At 37.2% G+C, this 21,115-nt stretch overlaps 1 protein-coding gene across 1 annotated transcript in view; it reads right to left on the bottom strand.

Moving 5' to 3' along the window:
- Positions 1 to 700: 700 nt before the first annotated feature.
- Positions 701 to 21,115, bottom strand: part of Shrm (shroom) — a 119,903-nt gene continuing 99,488 nt past the window's right edge. The window contains exons 8-13 of the mRNA XM_018461490.1: positions 6,796 to 7,375; positions 5,423 to 6,425; positions 4,698 to 4,845; positions 2,252 to 2,462; positions 1,604 to 1,870; positions 701 to 1,108 (exon numbers count right to left, since the gene is read on the bottom strand). Of these exons, the coding sequence (XP_018316992.1) occupies positions 857 to 1,108; positions 1,604 to 1,870; positions 2,252 to 2,462; positions 4,698 to 4,845; positions 5,423 to 6,425; positions 6,796 to 7,375 (2,461 nt within the window). The 3' untranslated portion in view covers positions 701 to 856. The remainder of the gene's footprint in view (positions 1,109 to 1,603; positions 1,871 to 2,251; positions 2,463 to 4,697; positions 4,846 to 5,422; positions 6,426 to 6,795; positions 7,376 to 21,115) is intronic.

A 21,115-nucleotide genomic window follows, 5' to 3' on the forward strand; every position in this document is an offset into this window, starting at 1 on the left:
TCTTAATCGACCATTCTTATTTTTCGTTTACGTACGTTCTGGCTTTCCTTATTCGGGACTACGCATTGTTCTTGATACTTATATGTACAAATGTATTTCTGTAATTGATGACATCGTTCTAGCGCATAATTTTAATTTCTCTTAAAAAGCAATTTAAGAAACCTTTGTCTCTTATATCGTAACATCTCCTGATTTTTTTCTAACATGCCATGCAATGTATAAGTGATATATTGTTTTCTCTCTGTGGATTACCGGGGGAACACGACAAAATTGATGCAAGCTTAACAAAGACTAGGCACTTAAGGTTTCAAGATCACAATTGGATCGTGAGGACATCAATTTTAACCCGTTTTTATTTTATATGTAAAGAAAATTTTATGCATTCAATTTCCGTATTACTTCATGCTTTAAATTACTCAGTATTTTTCTAACATTATCTAAATTTATACGGAATGTGATTTTTTATCGGAATTTGATGTTTTTAAAATTAAATTTTCAAATATATTCAATGAATTGCGAAGAATTCTTAAAGTAATTTAAAAAAATTTGTTTTTAACAATTGCCAGCAAATAAAAAATAATAAAAAATAATAATATTAAATAAACATAATTTTTATATTTTTTATAAATAATATATATATATAATTGAAAATTAATTAATTTAAGATAAAAGATGTACATATTTCTTTCTATTTTGTTTCTCTTTTGTGTGTCCCCTTAACTTTTCACCTCTATTAACTTATATTTTTCGAGTCAGCTTAACTCATTATGCGGAACACCATTGTTCACGCCTGGAAATGCGCGGTTATTTAAGAATCGATTTCATAATAACTTAGCATGTAAGTCCCTCATTACGACTAGTCAATTGCCTCTTTCAACGCAGCTAGTTGCTCCTCGCCAAGCTTCACCTTGTCCTGTATTTCGCGACCGTCCACTATCAGTTTCGCCTTCATGTTGATGAAATGCTGGTAGTCAGCAAATTCTTCTTCATTCAGGTACTTTGCTAGGATCACCGACATATTTACGCTACGTTTATCGATATTGTTCTTCAGAATCTTCGCTTCTTCTAACTGATCCATTAGCTTGTCCCGTTTGCTCTCCAAAATTTTCTGTAGAATAACGAAATTAATGTAAATTTATAATTGTATACATATACGTCGTTTAAAAACCGCAATGCTTGAAAATTTACAACATATAAAATAAGTAGTCTCTAAAATTTTTAGAGGGAATTGTCATTCTGAAGAGTAAAATCTCACTCTTAAAAGTTGAAAATTGAGCCACTCTTTTTCAATCGACTTAATTTTCATTCTTTAGAGTGAGATTCCACTCTAAAGAATTTAGAGAATACACATATCAATAACAGACAGATAAGCAATTTGAACAACTTTATTAAATATCAGAATAAAAATTCGTTATTGCTTGTAATTACAATTACATTTATTTTTACACATTTTTATATGCGATAATTCGGTTCGATGTATTACATGATCTATTATCAAACATTTATACTGGATTATGATGTATCGTAATTATATCCCACGTATAATCAATTTTAATTGGCTACTGAAGAGCGCTTGCAAAAAAACAAGAAGTTTCATACTTACTCTCTCTGCATGGTCGGCCGGCATTCCATAAAGGGCATTCTCAGCGCGAGCCAATCTGCCACTGAGACCGAGAAGAAGACTCGTAATCTTGCCGACTTCCTCTACGTGATTCCGATACTTGGACGCTTCCGGCGGACGAGCCACAGCGGAAACGCGAGCGGCGACTCGTGCACCCAGAGTCTCGTTCACTTCACCTTCTTCTCTTACGGCCTCCTGCTCAGCCCTGAGAACCACCAGCTTCCTGTCGAGGCGCATCATCAGCTCCTCCTGAAAAAATCATTCATAGTTCTAGAATAACACGCATGAGTCGATATGATACTATAGGAACAGACCAAGAAAACACGGAGATGTCTAATAGAAGTAATAATTTGCTATGCGAACGACTAGTTAGGTAACAGTCCAGGCTTAAAGATATATGATAAGAGTAGAAATTCCAAAGTGCGGCAATTACATTTTACATAAGACCAGATTGTACTCGGAGGCTAGATGAAACGATACTTATTATCGTCTTATCTCTGCATAATCATTATTATCTCTCCGCTTAGGAGCTCCGCGACCACATACCGATCAAATTTAGTCGTAAGCAACCGTAGAGTTAATTATAGTACATCCTACAAGCGTTTAATTATGCTCCAGTTTGCGAAGTACCTTTTTCTGCCTAAGGTCAAGGCTATTCGTTGGTACAACCACTGGCGCATCCTCTTGATGTGCTAATCCCTCCGCCGTGACGTCCCGCGAGTATCTCGTCAGGAACCTCGCCTTTCCCTCGGATGTCGTGAAATAAGCTGAAGTGAGGGATAGGGGGCTAATAGAATCGGTCGACAGTGGCGTGACGGGAGCTGAAGGTATCGTTTCGTGTCTGAAATGAATTTATTATGATGATTACACCTCCGGTTGGTTAATACGGACTAAACCGGACCGTACTCCTCTCTGTCTCTCTCGCGGTATTTATGTAGAGATATTCCTATGTAATTGTCATCATTGCGAGAAGGCAAGAAATTGCGTCAATGAACGTGAGTCACGATTGAATTAATCTCCACGTTTCCGAGGCGAGGCAGGGGAAACAGAATGATTTGTGAGTGGATGCAGAAGAATATTTTGCAGCGTAGAATTCGCGGTTTATTTTCGTAATCAACCTCAATGATGAACAATAAAGTCATACACGTGATATTCAACAGATTTTCAAATTTATGGATGGAAAACGCTCAACGAAATGTTAGTTCATAATCCGTAATCCATAATCCAGCCGCGATTGTTATCAGTTAAATGACACACGTATGATCTTATATGTCTAGTTGTGAGTCTATGGAAGAGGAGAAAGTGAAGCGAGTAGCGTAAAGAAAGGAAAGCGAGTTATATCGGACTGCATATTATTAAAAAAAAAAGTTATTCAATTGTGTGATTTACTGGAAGTTACTTTCGAGATCAGTTAAAAACGAAATACCGCGACTAAGAAGCGGAAGTGAATTCCAATGTAATTATCTCTTCAATCATTATTTGCATGTGTATACCGGGTACGTCCGAACGAAATTGTCGCGATTTTATTGCTATCTAAAATTGCTTTTGAAAGTGTCGATTTTTCTTTCCTTTGGCCGTAAAATATGGTAGAAAGTTCGCCGTATAGCTAAAACTAATTTAACGTAACACGCCGGTTTCTCCCTCACGATTTTTGGCCGACTCTTAAACCATTGGTAAAAATTTTACCATATTCTTGAACATAGTCTTCGCATGAAATTTTAATTTACAAATTGTTACGTAGCCCACGGATTTTCGATGGCACTTAGCGCGCCTACCACTTTAACGTTCAAATATAATAAAAACAAAAGTTGTATCTACTTTTCTGGAGGACTCATTTCCATTTCCCGTACGACTTGTCGTAAGCACGCCGAACACTTTGCTAGTCGATGCGTCACTTTCAGCCATATGTTGAAGACTGGCAAATAATATGATGCGTAGAGAACAGGCACTGAGTAGTACTTGACAATATCATTTATGGCGGATTACGTAAGAACCTCGATGCTGTGGCACTTTCTCTTTGAGCATGGAGGAAGTATTGTCCGTGAGTGCGCAAGACAGATCGGATCGACGAAAAAGGGAAGAGCCGCAATGTCATACAAATAAATAACAATAGACAGTAACCATGAAATGCACTGGATGCGATAATATATGGTCAAATCTAACAATATCTAGAAATACTGAATATAAAAAGAAACGTTTCAATATTTTGCGATACGATTGTGCGTAAGACATCTCAGACAAAGGAAATAACGGAAGCAAGAATGTTAAAGATAATGTTACAAAGTGAAGAAGAAATCCATCTGCACTTGTTTGTTTGTACAAGACATTCCCGTCTGTTGTTGCTAACGATTTGTTAAATTCAGACGCTTATGATCGTTGAAAGATAACAATTAGATTCATTACAATGAATGTTCATTAGTGACGTCTGTCAGGAATTTTGTCGTCTACGCTCACATAAATAATCGTTCGTCGGATAATAAAGAGTCTCTACACGCGTCTGGCTAAATAAGATATTTTCGGACGTGTGCCGCCTTCTTTTCACATGAAATATCGTGTGAACAGCATAAACGTATGTCTGGCGTCCTTCCAAAAAGATCGACGCAGGTTTATTTTATCTGCAGTAGCGACCACACAGAGAGCGAATGTGTGCTTGAAGAAATTTAAATGACAGTCGGCAAAATTGAGCAAAAAGAATTTCCACTTGTTTATTAAAATTATACGGTTCTTCCTAGACGTACGCGTCGACCAATTAAGTCAAGTAAAGAGAATCGCGAATTTTTTTCCACTTGTAATGAACGCCTTCGGATTCCAAGGCATTCAAGTTGATTAATAGCACGTAATCCAATGCTCGCGAGCACGTGAAAACTATCAATTATCGCATTTGGTCTATATTTACGTTGTCTTATCTGCCTTGCCCGTGAACAACAATCTTGCTGACCCTTGCGATGCAGTTGGATGAAGACAACGCGCGTGATATCGGCGCGGCATGAGCTGCCTCATAAATACGCCTTAATTAAGTGAACTTCAGCCGAAAAAAAAAAACGAAGAAGAAGAAAAGAGAATAAGAAGAGCTCACTTTTTATCGTCCACGTCCGCGTCGTCGCTGCAGGAGGCCGTTGACTCTTCCAGGGAGAGCCGTCGCCTTGTTCGTGGCTGCAAGGTCGCCTCCGCCCTGAACAGGCCGGAAACGTAGTCGGTGGGTTTCTTGTGCTCCGGCGCTGGAACTGATAAGAAGCAAAAAAAAAGGGACATCATCAGGCGTTCTCGGTACGCGCGTTTCCCTCCTCGCACACTTCGTTTCACGCTCCAGGGATCTCCGCGTCCTATTATGGAAGCCATAATACGACAAGGGATTGCATCGAATATCGCGACGACGGCATATAATTGAATAAGGTAGTGTCATGTCGTTGATTAAATTAGCGCTTATTAAAACAGAGGGTTATTGCCCTCGAATGCTTGGCTCTACCGTGTCCCAGATGATAATTGCGCGCGCGCACTCGCGAGTGTATACCTATGTATACACTATCCGCACGTTCAAGCAAGGCTAACGTTAACGTATGTAACACGTGTGTGCGTAAAATAAGCGTGCGACAGAGTAAGTGTAACGATCATATATATGTCTGCGTTAGCGAATGTCATTTAAAAATTGAATAACATATCTAATTGAATCAATTCCATTGGCGTGTATTAATGGTGACGTAGAGCAAATAATAAACTCAGCAGATGAACGATGCTCTTCAAAAACCATTACTCATGCAATTGAAACAGAACGATGAAGATAACGATAAAAAGTATACTCACCGAGTATGGGCACCAGCTTGTCGTTGGGGCTGAGTTGACTGGCTAGATCCTTGCTGAGTTCTTCGCACTCGATTTCCTCTGGTAATTTCTTCCTAGATTCCGGAAGTGGCCGCTGAATTTTGTTGATGCAATCTTGCTCCGTGTCCTCCAAGATATCAGTTTGCGAAGCAGCGTCGCTGGTGGCCGCGTTTACCCGAAGCACGACTTCGGTACGTTGCACTAACGTTAGTCCTTCTATACCCGGCTGGGGCGACACGCAAAGCGACGATCTCGGTGACGACTTGTCCTCCTCCACCGGCGAATTCCTCGGTGAGGAGGAAGAGGATGCTTTGGAAACGCTTGAGATCGAAGACGTGGACGATCTGCCGCCAGTTCTAAATTTCGAAGACGCGGAAAGTCTTTCAATTCGCGATTCCGTATCGCTTGTTTGACTCAGCCGGCTTGGCGAGTTAGATCTGTTCCAGGAACCTGTATTATCCGTTTGAGTCGGGCTAGAGACTTTTCTGTTAGAAGTATATTCTATCCGAGCTTCGTTCCGCGTGAGAGAATCGAGAGAACTTTTAGGAGACGATCTGGATAGTAAAGCTCGAGGCGATACGCGAGCATCTATCGATCTTCCTGAGGAAGAGGTGCTCGAGCAACTTCCTGATCGTCTCGGAACAGCTCCTCGTGGACTACTGGTTTCAACATTATTCGGTGATCTCGGTGGTGAACTTGTCGGTGGTGGTGGTCTGTCGGAAAAGAGGGTAGCTTCTATCGAGTTCTGTGTTTCGTGTTTTCTAGCCCAACCATTATCGTAATTCGTGGCGACTGACGACGTTGTAGTGCTGATAGAGTACGTAGATATCGTGCTATTTGATGTTGATACACCACTCATCCTCTTTTCATTACGGCGATTTAATAATTCAATATTCTGCGAGGTCATCTCGATCGTAGCGCTTCTATCGCGGAAGAAATCGTCGCCGGTAATTGGAAGCGGACCACTGATTTCTCGTAGCTGCTTCTGGAAGTAAACGTTCGAGTCTGGTAAATTATTTCGCGGAAAGTTCAAAAACAAATAGCACAATTAGTAAAATAAAGACGAGTGAAATATTTTAAAAAGTTAATTTAAAGCACATAATCGTTTGAAGCATGTAAACTGAAGCGAATGTTAGATTGTTAGAATAATGATAATACGAAGTAAATGCCAAAGTAAAGTGACGAGCACGTTATGCGAGCTCGGCAAGAAATTGAATGCTAGGGAAGCGTAAACTGAATTTACGCGTCCTTGACACTACTATATTTACAGGTGTAAAAATAGGTAGACCGTTGAGACGCGAAAAACACGTAAATATCGCTATTACGTGAAGGTAAATATACGGAGATAATCTCACCTCTCTATTTTGAGGTAGGGGCTCGCAGCTCGCTGCCAACTTCCGACGTTCCCGCTCTAGCTGCCTGTTCCTATCATTAAGAACCTCCACACTTTGCGGCGATAGTCTTTCTCTACGTTGCTCATAGTCATGTCTTTTTTCTGGATGCCTTTTTTCTTGATAATGATGATGGTGATGCCGATCCTCGAGGTTGTCGTTGTTGTTATTTTCATTAGTGCGAGACCGTACATCGTTAGCTTGGAGCTTTTTGTTGAGATCGTGCGAGAGTTTACTGACCACCTCTGCCGAATGTTGCTGTTGTTGAGAATACCTCTCCTCTAATCGATGATGAAGAGCATCCACGCTGTATGACTTGGAGAGATCAGAAGGTTGCTGTTGATGATGATTATTGTGATGGTGATGATGCTGTTGTAATGGATGATGCGGTGTGACACGTAAAAGTACGGGATCGTCATGATCCCTCGGAGGCGGCCAATCGTCCATGCGTGAGGTTGGCGACATAGTTCTTTTGTAACTGCCCTCGCTATCGGGAGCACCACGCTCTCGTCTGTAAGCCAAGTAGGAAGCCTTAGACTGGCTTCTGAAACAAAAAAAAAATATTTTCATATAATAAATGCATGAGCAATTCAATCAATGATAATGTCGATAATACGTAATTTTTAAAAATAGAAATATCTTATCTTTCGATAAGATATATAAAGAACATATGATTACGATTTTGTTGAATATGTTAATACTCAAAGTTATCTGATTTTATAATAGTAAATTAATTGTTCGCATATTTTAATAGCTGTGCTTCGTTAAAAAGAATTGAGCATATCTTTTTCTTCATCAGTATCTCTTTTTAACTTAACACTCAAGAAAGAAAGAGATATGATTAAATCTATTTCACTCTTTCTAAACCAATAGTGACAACTTCATAGGAATGCAGTCTTAGTGCGTATAGAGTTGTTAGGAAGATTTATTGACAAGTTTCCGTTTATAGTTGCCGTTTATATTGCTTTTTGTTTTATCACAATTCGAAATACGACGCATCTTATGATGTTATTTTTACAACAATTAATTCTCATGCACAATTGCATCAAGTAGAAATTCAAGGAAAATAGACACGCGCGTATACATGTCACGTGGATGTTAGACAGTGTGTGTCGTACATTTAAATCTCATTAAATCTCAAATGTTAGACGTGATAAATGGAATCGAGTAAAGCTATTCACATTATATATTTCCAGAATACCTATTCTTAGGTTGAATGAATAATTGCAGATAAAATGTTACATCGTTCGCTAACAAAATGTTAAATAAGAAATATTTTTAAGCATGCAATTATATAAAATATCGTCAATAGAGCAGGTAAATTCCACGGCTGTTATACACGTGCGCGTATATCTAACATTTCCATTGTAATATAATTACCTTATACAAAATATTTTGTTATACATGTCTTACGATTCAATGCACGTAAACGAAGATAAACGCGCGAGTGTAATTTAACAAATCAAAAAGGAATTTCCAAGAGATATCTGACATAAGATCGCTTTATTGTCCATATAGATTTACGCAATTGTAACAACACATCTTCAGTGATTAATTGTGTAATAACGTTGATTAATCGTCGGTCATAAATATGACTACATTGAGATTCATATATAGAAGTTAGCGGCGAAAACAGTTTAATCGAGATCGAATGACTACTATTGTGTTATGAATTTTAATTCCTCAGCATACCTTTACGGTTCTATTAGTTTCTCACGGGCTTCTGTATCTTTCATAAGCAACCGCAAGAATTCTTACTTACCTTGAAACGGTTGCAACATTCCGTGGAAGCATAACTATACCGGCAAAGTATCTTCGCGTTAATGATGCGATTATCGTAATGACGCTCTTTACATAAATTTAAATGTAATATTATTTATATATCTGAATACACTGTGTGATTTCAACACATCGCTTCAAAATCAACTCGGTCATGCCTTAATATGATTTTCTTCAAGACGCGACAATGTAGCTATAAAATATGAAATAATACAAGAGTACCTCTCTTTTTCTTTCTCCTTCTCTCTCTTTCTGTCGCGAATCTATTTTCCTGTTCTGTCTTGTGTAAGTAGAAGTTATGAGCACGCGAGACGCGATCTACCCTGACGAGCGTTTCGTTCTTACTACGGAAGATAGAGATCATCGAAGCGAGACTAATATTCGCGACACTGACATTGCTGCATAGCCTCGACGTTTATCATTTTTGAGCATACGATCGAAGGTCCCCTCGACTTAATCCGAAGCATGCCCGGTTGTGTGGCACTGATTTTTCTTCTTTAATCGGATCACGACATTGAAATGCCGTCTCTGTCGCGATATCGTCCTTATGTTCATTGTGCTCGATTTAAGCCCGTCCATATTTATGACGACGTAACACATAATGTCAGATCTTGCCCATGGGTTTACAAAGTCGTGTCACTAAAACGTCGAAATTATTATTCTTAACAGACAGCTTTAGATGTTCTCTTTGTTGTTATCTCGATCAAAAAAAAAAAAAACTAAATGGTAGAATAATCTCCCATGATCGCGCGTGAGTGCATCAATCTTTTCTCGGTTGAGTAGAAGGGCGACACTTTAAGATTTGCGGCACGAAGAAACTTATTTCGACTCGGTCACCCAACTTCAAAAGCGCCCTGTTTGCATCCTTGAAGACTGACGTGATCGCTTTTGCGCAAATTGCTCCGGCTTACATTGCTTAAATTTTATTCTTTCTTGTCTCGCATGTCTAAGAGGGAAATGAAAGTTTTTACCGTAACAAAACAGTTAGGAGAGAAAGGCCAAAAGTAAAATTCGTGTCCGAATTCTAATCACGCGGAGAGTCTATCGTAAAATCGTATTCTAGCACGTTATTCTCGGCGCAATAAAGAAATCGTTTCACGAATGCGATAAAACCAATATGATAATCTGACACGTGACATTGCAATTTCAATATTCATGAAATGACATATAGCATTCCCGCAAAAAAATGACATAAGTTGAAACTTCTTGAATTTCCTGTTATATGCGAATTGTGTTCTGGATACATCGGTCTTCAATCAGAAAAAGTAACATGCAAGTTGAATTCAAATATTTCTCAAAGAAAAATAATATATGGAAAAAATAACATAAATTAAAATAGGAGTAACTTGTAGGACTATTACATCATAACACAAAATTAAATTTCTACATTACTTATAGAGAACTTGAAACAAGCAACTTGTAATTAGTTCTTAGTCGACTTACATTTAATATTGCCGTGATAAATAATTAATTTAAAAATGTATAATTTTCTTTCCTCTTTCTTCAACAATTAAAAATTTTTTCTTATGTCATTTTTTTACGGCAGTGTGATATGTGTAATCTATTATGATTTAAATAATCGCAATTCGCAAAGTGTAACGAGAGACGCTTTTACAATGCCGAAATATGACTCAAGCAAAATAAGCTTTTATCAGCATTAACTGCAGCGTAATGGAATTTTTATGATATGCTATTCATAAAAAATGTACATGACATATACATATTTTGTAATTTGATATACCTGCACAGTATGGCTATATAAGAACCGTTTATAGATAAAAATCGTTATTTTTTTATGATTATTTAATATACCATAATTTACGGCGATATGTCTAAATATATGTATACAAATATTAATGCGCGGTTATTTCGTGCGATACTTTTGCGAAATCAATCGAAAAAAATGTATCTCACAAGTACTTGCCTCGCTGGATTGTATATACCCCACAATTTTAAACTGTCGGTTGTAATGAGGCTCATTCGTAAAATAAGTAACGATCCTGTCCGACGAAGAGCAATGAGTAGCGCACGCGAACATGGGGCCTTAAAAGTTACATCGAATAACGCTCATATGTAATCGTGTACATGCCCCGAACGCCTTTCGCGATACGTACTTCTTTTTTTTCATGGCCGATTGAACATGGAGAGAGATAGTCATCATTTAAGATAAAATGCGCGTACAAACAACGGAAGAAGAAAAATAAACGTGTGTCGTGCATATTGCGAATATTATATTTCGCGACTTTCCCGACAACAAAAATATGTTCCTCCGGCACTCCCTTGTGTAAAAATCACCGTGTTCTTTACGTTTTTATTATCTCTAACCGCTGTATCAGTGATGTTAACGCACTGGATAAATACAGCGAGCGATCGCATCAAATTTTGCGCTGGCGCATTCAACGGGAATAAGTATTACATTAAAAGAATGTTAAATTATAGTGAATATTTGTTCGAATAGTTCTAAATATATATTTACTAAATGTAAACATATTATATTTATTTTATACAAAAGCTATTAATTTGATTTCATTTTAAAAAAATTTATTAAATTGTTATAACTATTTTTTTAATAGTACTATAAGTAAACTAATTACTATAAATAAATATTTACTTACTACTATTAAAAAAATATGTATTAATATTTATAATAATTATTTTACACGAATGATAAAAGTACGCACCTAACGATGGCATAGCCGCAAGATATAACGCGAGTAATTTATTATGCTGGGATGAGAGAATACCGGCTGACCGGTAGTCAGTTTATGTACTAGTATATCACAATAATTGATGGCGATGTTGTATTCGCCCTAGCACTTCGCGCCGTCTCGTATTGCCCTAACGACTTTGTATGCCAGATAAATGGCTAAGTGTTTATCAATACATTCATCCGGCGTTTAGAGAGGACTCGATAAGGAACTCCCAATACGCCTGCAATAAACGTTTTTAAAAGTAATTTCGCATCTTCAAGTGCTATCGTCTAAAAGTAGTGATATATTCGCCAAGATATACCGCGAAACGCGATAAGAAGATTTTTCTCTCAATCGTTTGCTATGATTCACAAATAATAGTCTGACTATTTACCCGTACGTGTACGTTTCGTGGACGTCGCGGTTAAACAACATTCCGTAACATCGTTCTTCGTTTAGTAATCTCTATAGAAATTTTATACCGGATGTATATTTGTACTCCTCTTTATGAAAATTAATTACACCGCGTGTTGATATACTCACAGAAATATGCGTCAATATTTTATAAAGTTCGATAGGAGTGTTTTCCGTTTGCGATATTGATATGATTCACTCAAGTGTTCGGTATACGTACAGCTATAACATTTATAAATACGTGCAACGACGTGCATACCGCCATCATAAATAAAATGCTGTACATTTTGTTCGGTATCTTAATTATGTGAGTGAATCACGAGTCGTTTTAATTAAGATCAAGATAGAAAAGGTTTTCCTTTTCAGCATAAAGCTTTATAATATTTGTTAGATTTTTGTAGATACGCACACAACATCCATATGTCACGGTTACAAATAGAGCATCATGTTCTTCCTGTAGATGCTATCCACTTGGCGCTACAAACGCTTCGAAGCATTTGACTGACCAATCAGAAGACAGAATTTTACTAATTGGTCAATCAAAAAATGCTTTGAAGCATTTGTAGCGTTAAATGGACCGTAGTCTGTCCGACAATTTAATTGTACGACGACTAACGGCGTGCTTTCATTGATATTAAGAAACAAGGCGATTTTGTGGAACGCGAACGATTGTGCATAAGCCTCGTACTATATCGTTCGTAAATATGCGTCCTCGCTCGATAGACTACATAGCGAACATCGATACATCGATACGGTTGCATGCGCGGTGTCGTATTCATTAGGGCAGATCTACGATCAATAGACACCGATCGGTCGGGAAAGGCGATCGGTCATTACGACACCCTGATAATTAACTCGAGGCCGAGTTCGACTACGCGCACGTATATTCCTGCCCGCCGGTGTACGTGCGCGAATTAACCGCGAGGGAGAAAGAGGAAAAAGGAGAAAACACTACAAGCTCGTAGTAGCAGTTGTACAATTTACATATTCGGTCGTATTTATACGGCGCGGCATAGCGATAGTTTATTCGCTCGAGCGAATCGTCTCGCGCCCGGCGGAACGAAAGCCAGCCTATAAGCCGCAAGCGACGTTTGTTAGTTCCAACTAATTTTATAGAACGCGCATTTATACGTCACAACGTCGAAAGATACTTATCGGCGACGATAAATTATAAATTCAGACATCTGTTCTGATCGTTCAACTTAAACATTGAAATTAGCAATGCACCGGAAGAATCAATCGAATCATATGATATCATCTGAGTAATTAGGCGCCATCACAACTAAACTGTATCCTGCATCTAAATTGCATCCAATTGCGCGCGAGTGCGTATTTAATATTTAATCATTTTCTTTGTGATTCAAAGATTAGGTAAGGGGAACATCAATTGTGTATATTAAATTTGCGGGTAAAAGAAAGTTACGACCTATAAAACCGAGGTGCCCAGAAGAACTCCAACGCATGATATTTTCCTTCGTTGAACAATTCGCTTTTCATAACTGAAAATCCCATGGAATAGTATCATTAGATGGTGTTGTATAATCGATCTCACGTGGTCTATTGTTTTCATACGGAATGGTATTGCACATAACGCGGCAGATGTTATGCAAACACATATCGATATCTGTTAGACTGAATCTTGGGCCACAGCACACCTACGCGTGCAACATATATATCCATACGATCGCGTGGTATTAAGCTTACGCTTCTCAAGATTATACCAGGTTTCTGAAAGGCGTGGGATACCGATCCGGATGTGCATCAAAAAGCGCGAGACATGAAAAGTTAATTAGTCGGCGTAGACGAAACTGTTCCACGTGGAAATGTTTGACGCGACAGTCGCAGACGCGAGAAGTGAAAGCGTCTTTACTCACATTTACTCGCAGCACTTTGCGATGATACGTTTCTGTGAATAACATTGCTTTTTTTTCTTTCACGTCGGAGTACTACAAACGTGCAATTTTGTTTTTCTGAGTTTCCGCGACGGACGTGACGAAACGGTGACTGCGGAAGACGCAAGGCTGACGACGCTCATAAGGCAGAAATGGAACTTTTCCGCTGAATCTATTATAAGTCCATTAAGCAACGTTTGCAGTAGTAACGGACGAGGCCTAGCGCCGACGACTTACAACGCGTGTCTTTACCCATTGCAAGAACAAGTACGATTTGCGTAAATGCGATGAGCAAAACTTCGTGTCATTCGGTATGTCGGAGTAACCTTGGCTCACTTGCGATTTCGAAAAGCGCTTTGTGACTTATGAATAGCGCATAAAAGAAACATGTATACATTATCCGTATACATTGCTAACTTCTTTTAAATACAGAGTTCAAAAGATCAGTAAAGAAACGGTCAGTTGCGTTAAGTAATTTTCGATAAAAGCAAAACGGAAAGTTGAAAGAGTTCTATTTGTGTACGTATATTTTTTGTTGGGAAATTTATTTTCTATCCTTAAAAAAATCCTATCTCCGATAGTACCATTAAATGATAGACACTTTCTCAGAAAATCACAAGTATAAAATCTAGTTATGACTTTATCACAAGATTTGTTCACATTTCCCGATCTTGGTCTTGCATGGCGAGCTACGGTTTTCAACCTCATCTTCGAGGAAACCACTTTTGCGGCCAATGTACCTCCGCCTACTCAACATCGAAGAATGAAGAGTACTGTTATGAGCAGCCAGTAGCTGCCCAACGGATTGCTATAAGTAGGAACGGTCAAATATCTCACTATTTTCCCATGGTACTTAGCATGCAGCTATTGTAAATGTGTAGTCCACGAATTTTAATGCAGTTAAATCATAAAAACAAAATTACAAGAAGTTGTCTTTTACAGACACATTGATAAATAATATTAATGACTGTCAGCGATAATGTATTTCTAATACAAATTATATTTGCGATATTTTGAGAATAGAATATAAAAAAGAGCTGCAAAAATATCTATGTATATAAACATATGTTTGTTTTATGTATGTTCGTAAAAGAGATATTTTATATGCATGTTGTAATTTCGAAGCATAATGACATTTGCTCGTGTGCTTCCTGTTGATACAAGATTCTCATAACCCACTGCATGCGCACTGCAATCTAAATGACAGTTGTCCCCATCGCGAACGTCACTTACGAAATCAGAATGCGTAGTATGAGTGTGAGAGAGTAAACACCACCTTCATGGGTAGACAGGTGCCTGCCCTCGCGACGGATGAAAATCGGGTCGAGTACTCGATTCCTCAGCCATTCGCATTTCTTGCCAAGGGAAAACTGGCACTTGTCGGACAGACAAAACTTTCCTCGCGATCTAGCAAGATAAAAAAAACGTGCTGTCGCGCGAAGTAAACGCGGAAAAATGCGTAACGATGATCTCAATACAAATGAAAGCGTCGAAAAAGTTACGTTGCCTCTACAACACTTTGATTTAATTTTAATTACAAATGGAAATGTTGTATATCATTATTAAGAACAATATATGTTATAGAGTATATGTGTTATATGATTGATGAACGATTATATAAAAATTGTTAGACATACGGATATTACTAAAAATGGACATAAGAGAGAATGATTTCAATTGCGATATAATATATAGTCAGAAATGACACTTTAATAGGATGAAGAGAGTGTACAACGATCTGTATCAAACGACTGTCAGAATGCTACGAGGAATGACACTCGAGTATTCCTCATCAATATTTGTGAACTGTCATCCGCAGAGGTATGTCACATTTTCAAGGCTTCGCACGTTGAAGCCGTACCTCGTATTGGAAACCTGTCGCGTCGTCGTCGAGCTTTTACTCTAGAATGAAATACGTACATATATCCAGGACACTTAAGAATAGGATAGTCTTCAAGTAGCATAAGCATTTAAGTAAAATATCTCAAGCGCAAAAGGTCATGTCTATAGAAGAGACTTCTCAGTAATTAAACTTAGAATTCTCATCGGATTTATTTTTATTTAAATACACTACGGATAATTATGAAGTAGAATTTAATTGAAGATTTCACTAGATTTTTTTTAATTATCTGGGCCATATGGATGATAATCGCGCGCGACGCGAAGCGAATCAGACCGAGATATCTGCGGTCGAAATAAGAGTCGAAAGCAAAATGTTTCGCGCTCCGTTGTTAAATTTCATAAAATTAATCGCTCAAATTTTATTGTTCATTTCATATGTACACGTAATATTTGATACTTTCGATAAATACATAACAATTAGATCATATCAGACGGAAGAATTGATCGTTTCCAAAATTAAAGTCATATTATATTATTGGCGTTAAATAAAGTAGATATAGTAAATTAAAACACCGGGCAATAGCGAATAATCAGTTCGTTTACTAATAAATTATGACGCTGCAAAAACACAATGCATGTGTTATACAGCTCCTTGTTTCCTCTCACCGACAATTCTCATATGGTGAAAACAATTTGTAGTAGTAGCAGCATCTAACACTACCTGAGTGCGAGATAGTTCCGATTTCCATTACAATTAAAATATCAGGCGCTGACGCGTTGCACGCGCGTGCGAAATATTGTCGATACTAAAATATATAGTAATAAGTATTTCCGATATACAGGGTGTATCTAAAATAATGTATATTAATCATACAGTGCTATTCCTAATAAAAAACTGAGTCGAAAAGTCTTGTACCATTTTGCAATTTTCGTAATAGTTAACAAGATATTAATTACTAAAAATCACTGAATATTGATTTTCAATAATTTTTTGCTCAAATATTATCAACTTTACAGAAAAACTGCAACAGACAAAAATCATTTATTTTCTTCTCATAAAACTCTAAGAATTTTTTCAGAATTTTTTATCAACTTCTTAGTATTGCATTTTCTTATTTTTACCGACATGAGAAAATACGGTATCAAAAAATTCTAAAAAAATTGTTTATTTTCTTCTCATAACTTTATGAGGAGAAAATAAACAATTTTTATCTCTAGCAGTTTTTCTGTATAAATAAGTATTCAATGAAAACATTCACGAAATATTGTCGATGCTAGAACATTATCGTAATATTTTCGATATTGAGTGTAGGAGGTTTTAACAAAATGGTATTTCGAGAAGTGGCGATAAGCACATTTTGTTCAACCTTAGCTTTTGTTCCTGCGGAAAATCGCACGATGATACAAAACGTCGGTGGCGTGGGAAGAAAGGGTCGCTTATCGGTTTATCATGCCCGCATGGCAGCGCTAACGCAACGTTATCGCGCATATGTATGTTCGCATAGATAATATATTCCTGATGTGCTCGACTATATTTACATATACACCGTCATTACAAGCTCCGTTCACCTGTTTGCTGATTCATAAAAAATTTAATGAAAGCCGCGATTTTGATTAATGTCCGCGCGAAATCAGGTTTCGACACTTTCTTCGAGTGTTTGCTAGTTACGAATTACCAGCATTAAATGAGCGTGCATATTTATGTAAAGTATCTTTAATCCTTCGTTATCAAGACGTGAGTTTTTCTATCCTTATTTATTAGGAAATTAATTTTTAACACTAAATAATTAGATGAAAGGATTGTCAAATTATTAGTATAGAAAAAATGTATGAAGTTATTTACTATAAAAAAATTAAATATATTTATTTACATAAATATGTATGTTATCTTTCAAAGATATTTATAATACAAATAATATTAATACGTGTTTTTACAAAATACTCTATAAGACCATCAAATATTGACAAACGGACAAATAAATTTGTCAGTTACTTTAATAAATTTTATGTCCTTGCAAAATAAACCGTAACATTCTTATGTGACATAAAAAAGATTTTACGAGCAAGGAATCTGCAAAATATAGAAGCAACCTACTTTCACGGCAACGGGCTGCACTCGGAATGGCAATTTAAAAGCACTCGTGAAGCTCGACTTGGTTACTCGTTACTTGAACTCCTTGTGCTAATCGCAGTAGATTAATCTTGAAAAGAGCGGAAGAAGCGTTTAAAATAACACGCGATTAGAATAATACGTGATAAAACTATGAAAAATGTACGTTACTTACTTACGCTTGCAACAGTTGAAGAATTAAAGAAGGTAATTTATATACACAGTAAATAAAACAACAAAACAGATAAAAAATCGAGGAACAAAAACGAACATGTAAAAGAAATGACGGAAGGATTCAAATGCGTTATGCAAATATCTAAATTATATATGTAAATTGAATTCATCTACGTACATTTTATCAATAAATATCTTTTATTTTGATATGTATATGTAGACAAAATATCTCTGCAAGAAATCTTGTAACACCTTTTTTATAAAATATCTTACTTCGATGATTTATGCGTATCAGTATCGATAACCCAATATAGCAAGCAATCAAACGTGTATTTACTATCGAAGAAGATATTACATGCAAAGACGATATAATGATGATCTTCTCGAAATTAATAGCATAACTGTATACTCAAACTATTATTTGTATCCATATATAAATTGTTCACTCTCGAAGCTAGTAAATACAGGGATGACGTTCGATATTCTTGCTGAACAAGGTGCGAACGACCATGAAGAGGTAGCTCTCCAACTTGCGCTACGTGCGCTGTTTAAATAATGCCATTTGATGATTCATACTCTTCGATTCTCACCAACCGGTTCGTCAAACGTCAACATATTTAAAAACATTAATTAATATGCAATCAATTCTATAAATGGCGAACGATGCATTACCTTATAAAGTGTGCACGACGCCGATCATTTTCTCACGAAAGACTTCTTATTTTAGGCTTCTTGTTATAATTTAATCATGCCGTAAACGGCAATGTATTGTAAGCATGTGAATGACGACATAAAGGATCACGATTTTATTTATAATCGTCGAGATGTCTTTGTGATTGTTTGCACTTAAAAAAAATTTACAAAACAGTAAATCACACGTGCCAAGGCTGCGAGTTAGAATTAAACAACTTACTTTCAAAATTAACATAAAACACAATTAAATTTGTTTATATTTAAATAGTGCAATTAGAGACGTACATATTCGGTCTGTTGTCATATGATTCGCTTGTTTTAGTTTGATAACAGCTAATTAGAAGTTAAATTACAGATAATTTATGCACGGAAAATTGCATGATAAAAATAACTTCGCCATTATTATATCGCTTCAGAAGAAATTCTTATACATATAATCAATCTTTGCATATTGTTTCATATTATAAATGCATTTATTACAAAGTTAGCGCGTATTTAACTTATAGTTTATGTTACTTATATATATTACAGAATTTTAGAAATAAAAACGTGCATTTATATCGATAAAAAAGCGCGTACTGAATACGGGCCATTGTTCTTGTATTAATTAGTTACTACATTCCCAAAGTTGGATTCTACAGTCGAATAAAACTAAATTAATCACCCTCATAAAATTTATGGAGTCGTAAAGTGATTTCTTAAGAAGGCGGAGAACGTTTAACGCTTTTAAAGTGTCAGCGGGGGAGTAACAAACCCACCCGATGCGTATTCATCTCGCGAATCGCTAGACGGAATCACCCACGCGTATCTGCCTCCGGAGGTGAAACAGCAGGAAACCGTTGCAGAGGAATAACCATCAAAATGAGACGTTGCTCGACATGCACATCGCGTCGACACCCACTGTCGCGCTACGCTTTACGCGCAGCATGTAGGACATTTACGCGTCGCGCGATTCTGACACGAAACTTTAGCGCGACGTTTTCGGCGGTGCTTTCTATTTTCGCGCGCGAGAACAATCGGGTCAACACACCTGGTCGATTCTCGACGGCGATGATTCAGGCGTGATCTCGCGACGGATTCGGTCTGGCACTTCGTGCTTCACGCCAAAAGGCGAAGCGTCGGCAGAGGAAATCCAACGTTGCCTAGAAGAACGGAGCGTAGAGAATGCGTAGAAAGTATCTGTCATGGGGCAGGGTACGTAGATACAAATCGCCAGGAGGGCTCCGGCAAGAAGTACTCTCATTTTCCACGCTCCAGTGAACGGCGACGACAAGGTCTCGCGATGGGGTCCGGTCGAGAGATGGAAATGGGCGCGCACGGAGAAGGAAACGGCCGAGGCGCCAGGACAAAGGGTAAGGATGAGGACGCGTGAACCAGCGGGGGCTGAGGAATGTGATAATAGCGTAGGTAACTAATTGTCGCACGGCAACATACGGCAACATACGAGACACGCGTTAGCGACGGACTCGATAAAACGGCGGTGTTTGCCGGAAGAATACAATCGCTCGCTGCGTCTCGGCTGTGGTTGCGCGTCTTTGCCTGGAATGTTGTCGAGAATGCTGTATGTCGTTTCTTTGTTCACATTCCTTGTCATTCGATTGTGCAAGTCTTCGGGGCTATTTGTATGAAATAATCATTTCTATGATGTAATATTACGAATTTTGTTTAATCAAAATATCAACTTAAAAGATTAAAGTTTTCGTTAAATTTTTAGGGATTTATTTTAGTAAAAAGACATTGTCTTTTTTATCTTATTTTGAGTATGCTGAACACTGGAAAAAATTTGTAATTGAAACCAAGCAAACCAAGCAATTGTGATAATATTAATCAAAATTCTAATTATCTTAACTAGAATTATAAATTTAATTAGAAAATTCTGAATTGTTTATTTTTAACCACAATTTCAATTAATGCAACAGCACTTTTTTCCACTGCATAAGTGATTTGTATTAACATAAGATTGTATATCTATTAATTTTCATTGATTTAAAAAATTTCTTGTAAAACAATGTTTTTTTATCTATATTTTATCAAACATATATTTGTAAAATTTTAGTTTTGTGAAATGTGTGTGTCGACACTTTCTTAAGATAATATCTTCTTTTGAAAATTTTAATTGTTATCATTACAAATACTAAATTTAAAAAAATGCGTTTGGATTCAAAGCATTCAAAGGAGAAAAGAATTCTACTTAGGGAAGAGAATTCTTCAAAATTCTTTTCTCGAAATCCGGTTTTTTTTAAAAAAGAGCAAACTAGAAAAAGAATACATTGAAAAGAATAGATTAAGAGCCTCCTTCAGGGAAGGAGAGAGGGTCGTAGGGAAATCGACATCTGAACGAAGATGGTCAGCAATTTAGTGACCTCGCATACCAGACATTCTCGCGTTTAAAGCAGCGCGTTCTAGTTTTACTTTTCTCGCAATTCGTTTTATATCTTGTGATTTCTGCTTCTAATTCCATTCTCATGACTGACTTCGTATCACGATGTGCATGTGCATAGCATATGGAATGTTATTTGAAGTAGAGTAGAAATCTCTTGTAGGAAGTAAAATATTAATCGGGAAGGAAGGAGGTACGCAGCTGCGGCAACAGATGTTTAATCGTCGTCTGACAACAAGATCGGCTACCGACTACATTACTGCAAACGACAACCAATTCAGTAACACCACTCCGAATACACGATTGCGGT

The sequence above is a fragment of the Mycetomoellerius zeteki genome, unplaced genomic scaffold (assembly GCF_001594055.1).
Source record: "Mycetomoellerius zeteki isolate Tzet28-1 unplaced genomic scaffold, Tzet1.0 scaffold122, whole genome shotgun sequence".
Classification (NCBI taxonomy): domain Eukaryota; kingdom Metazoa; phylum Arthropoda; class Insecta; order Hymenoptera; family Formicidae; genus Mycetomoellerius; species Mycetomoellerius zeteki.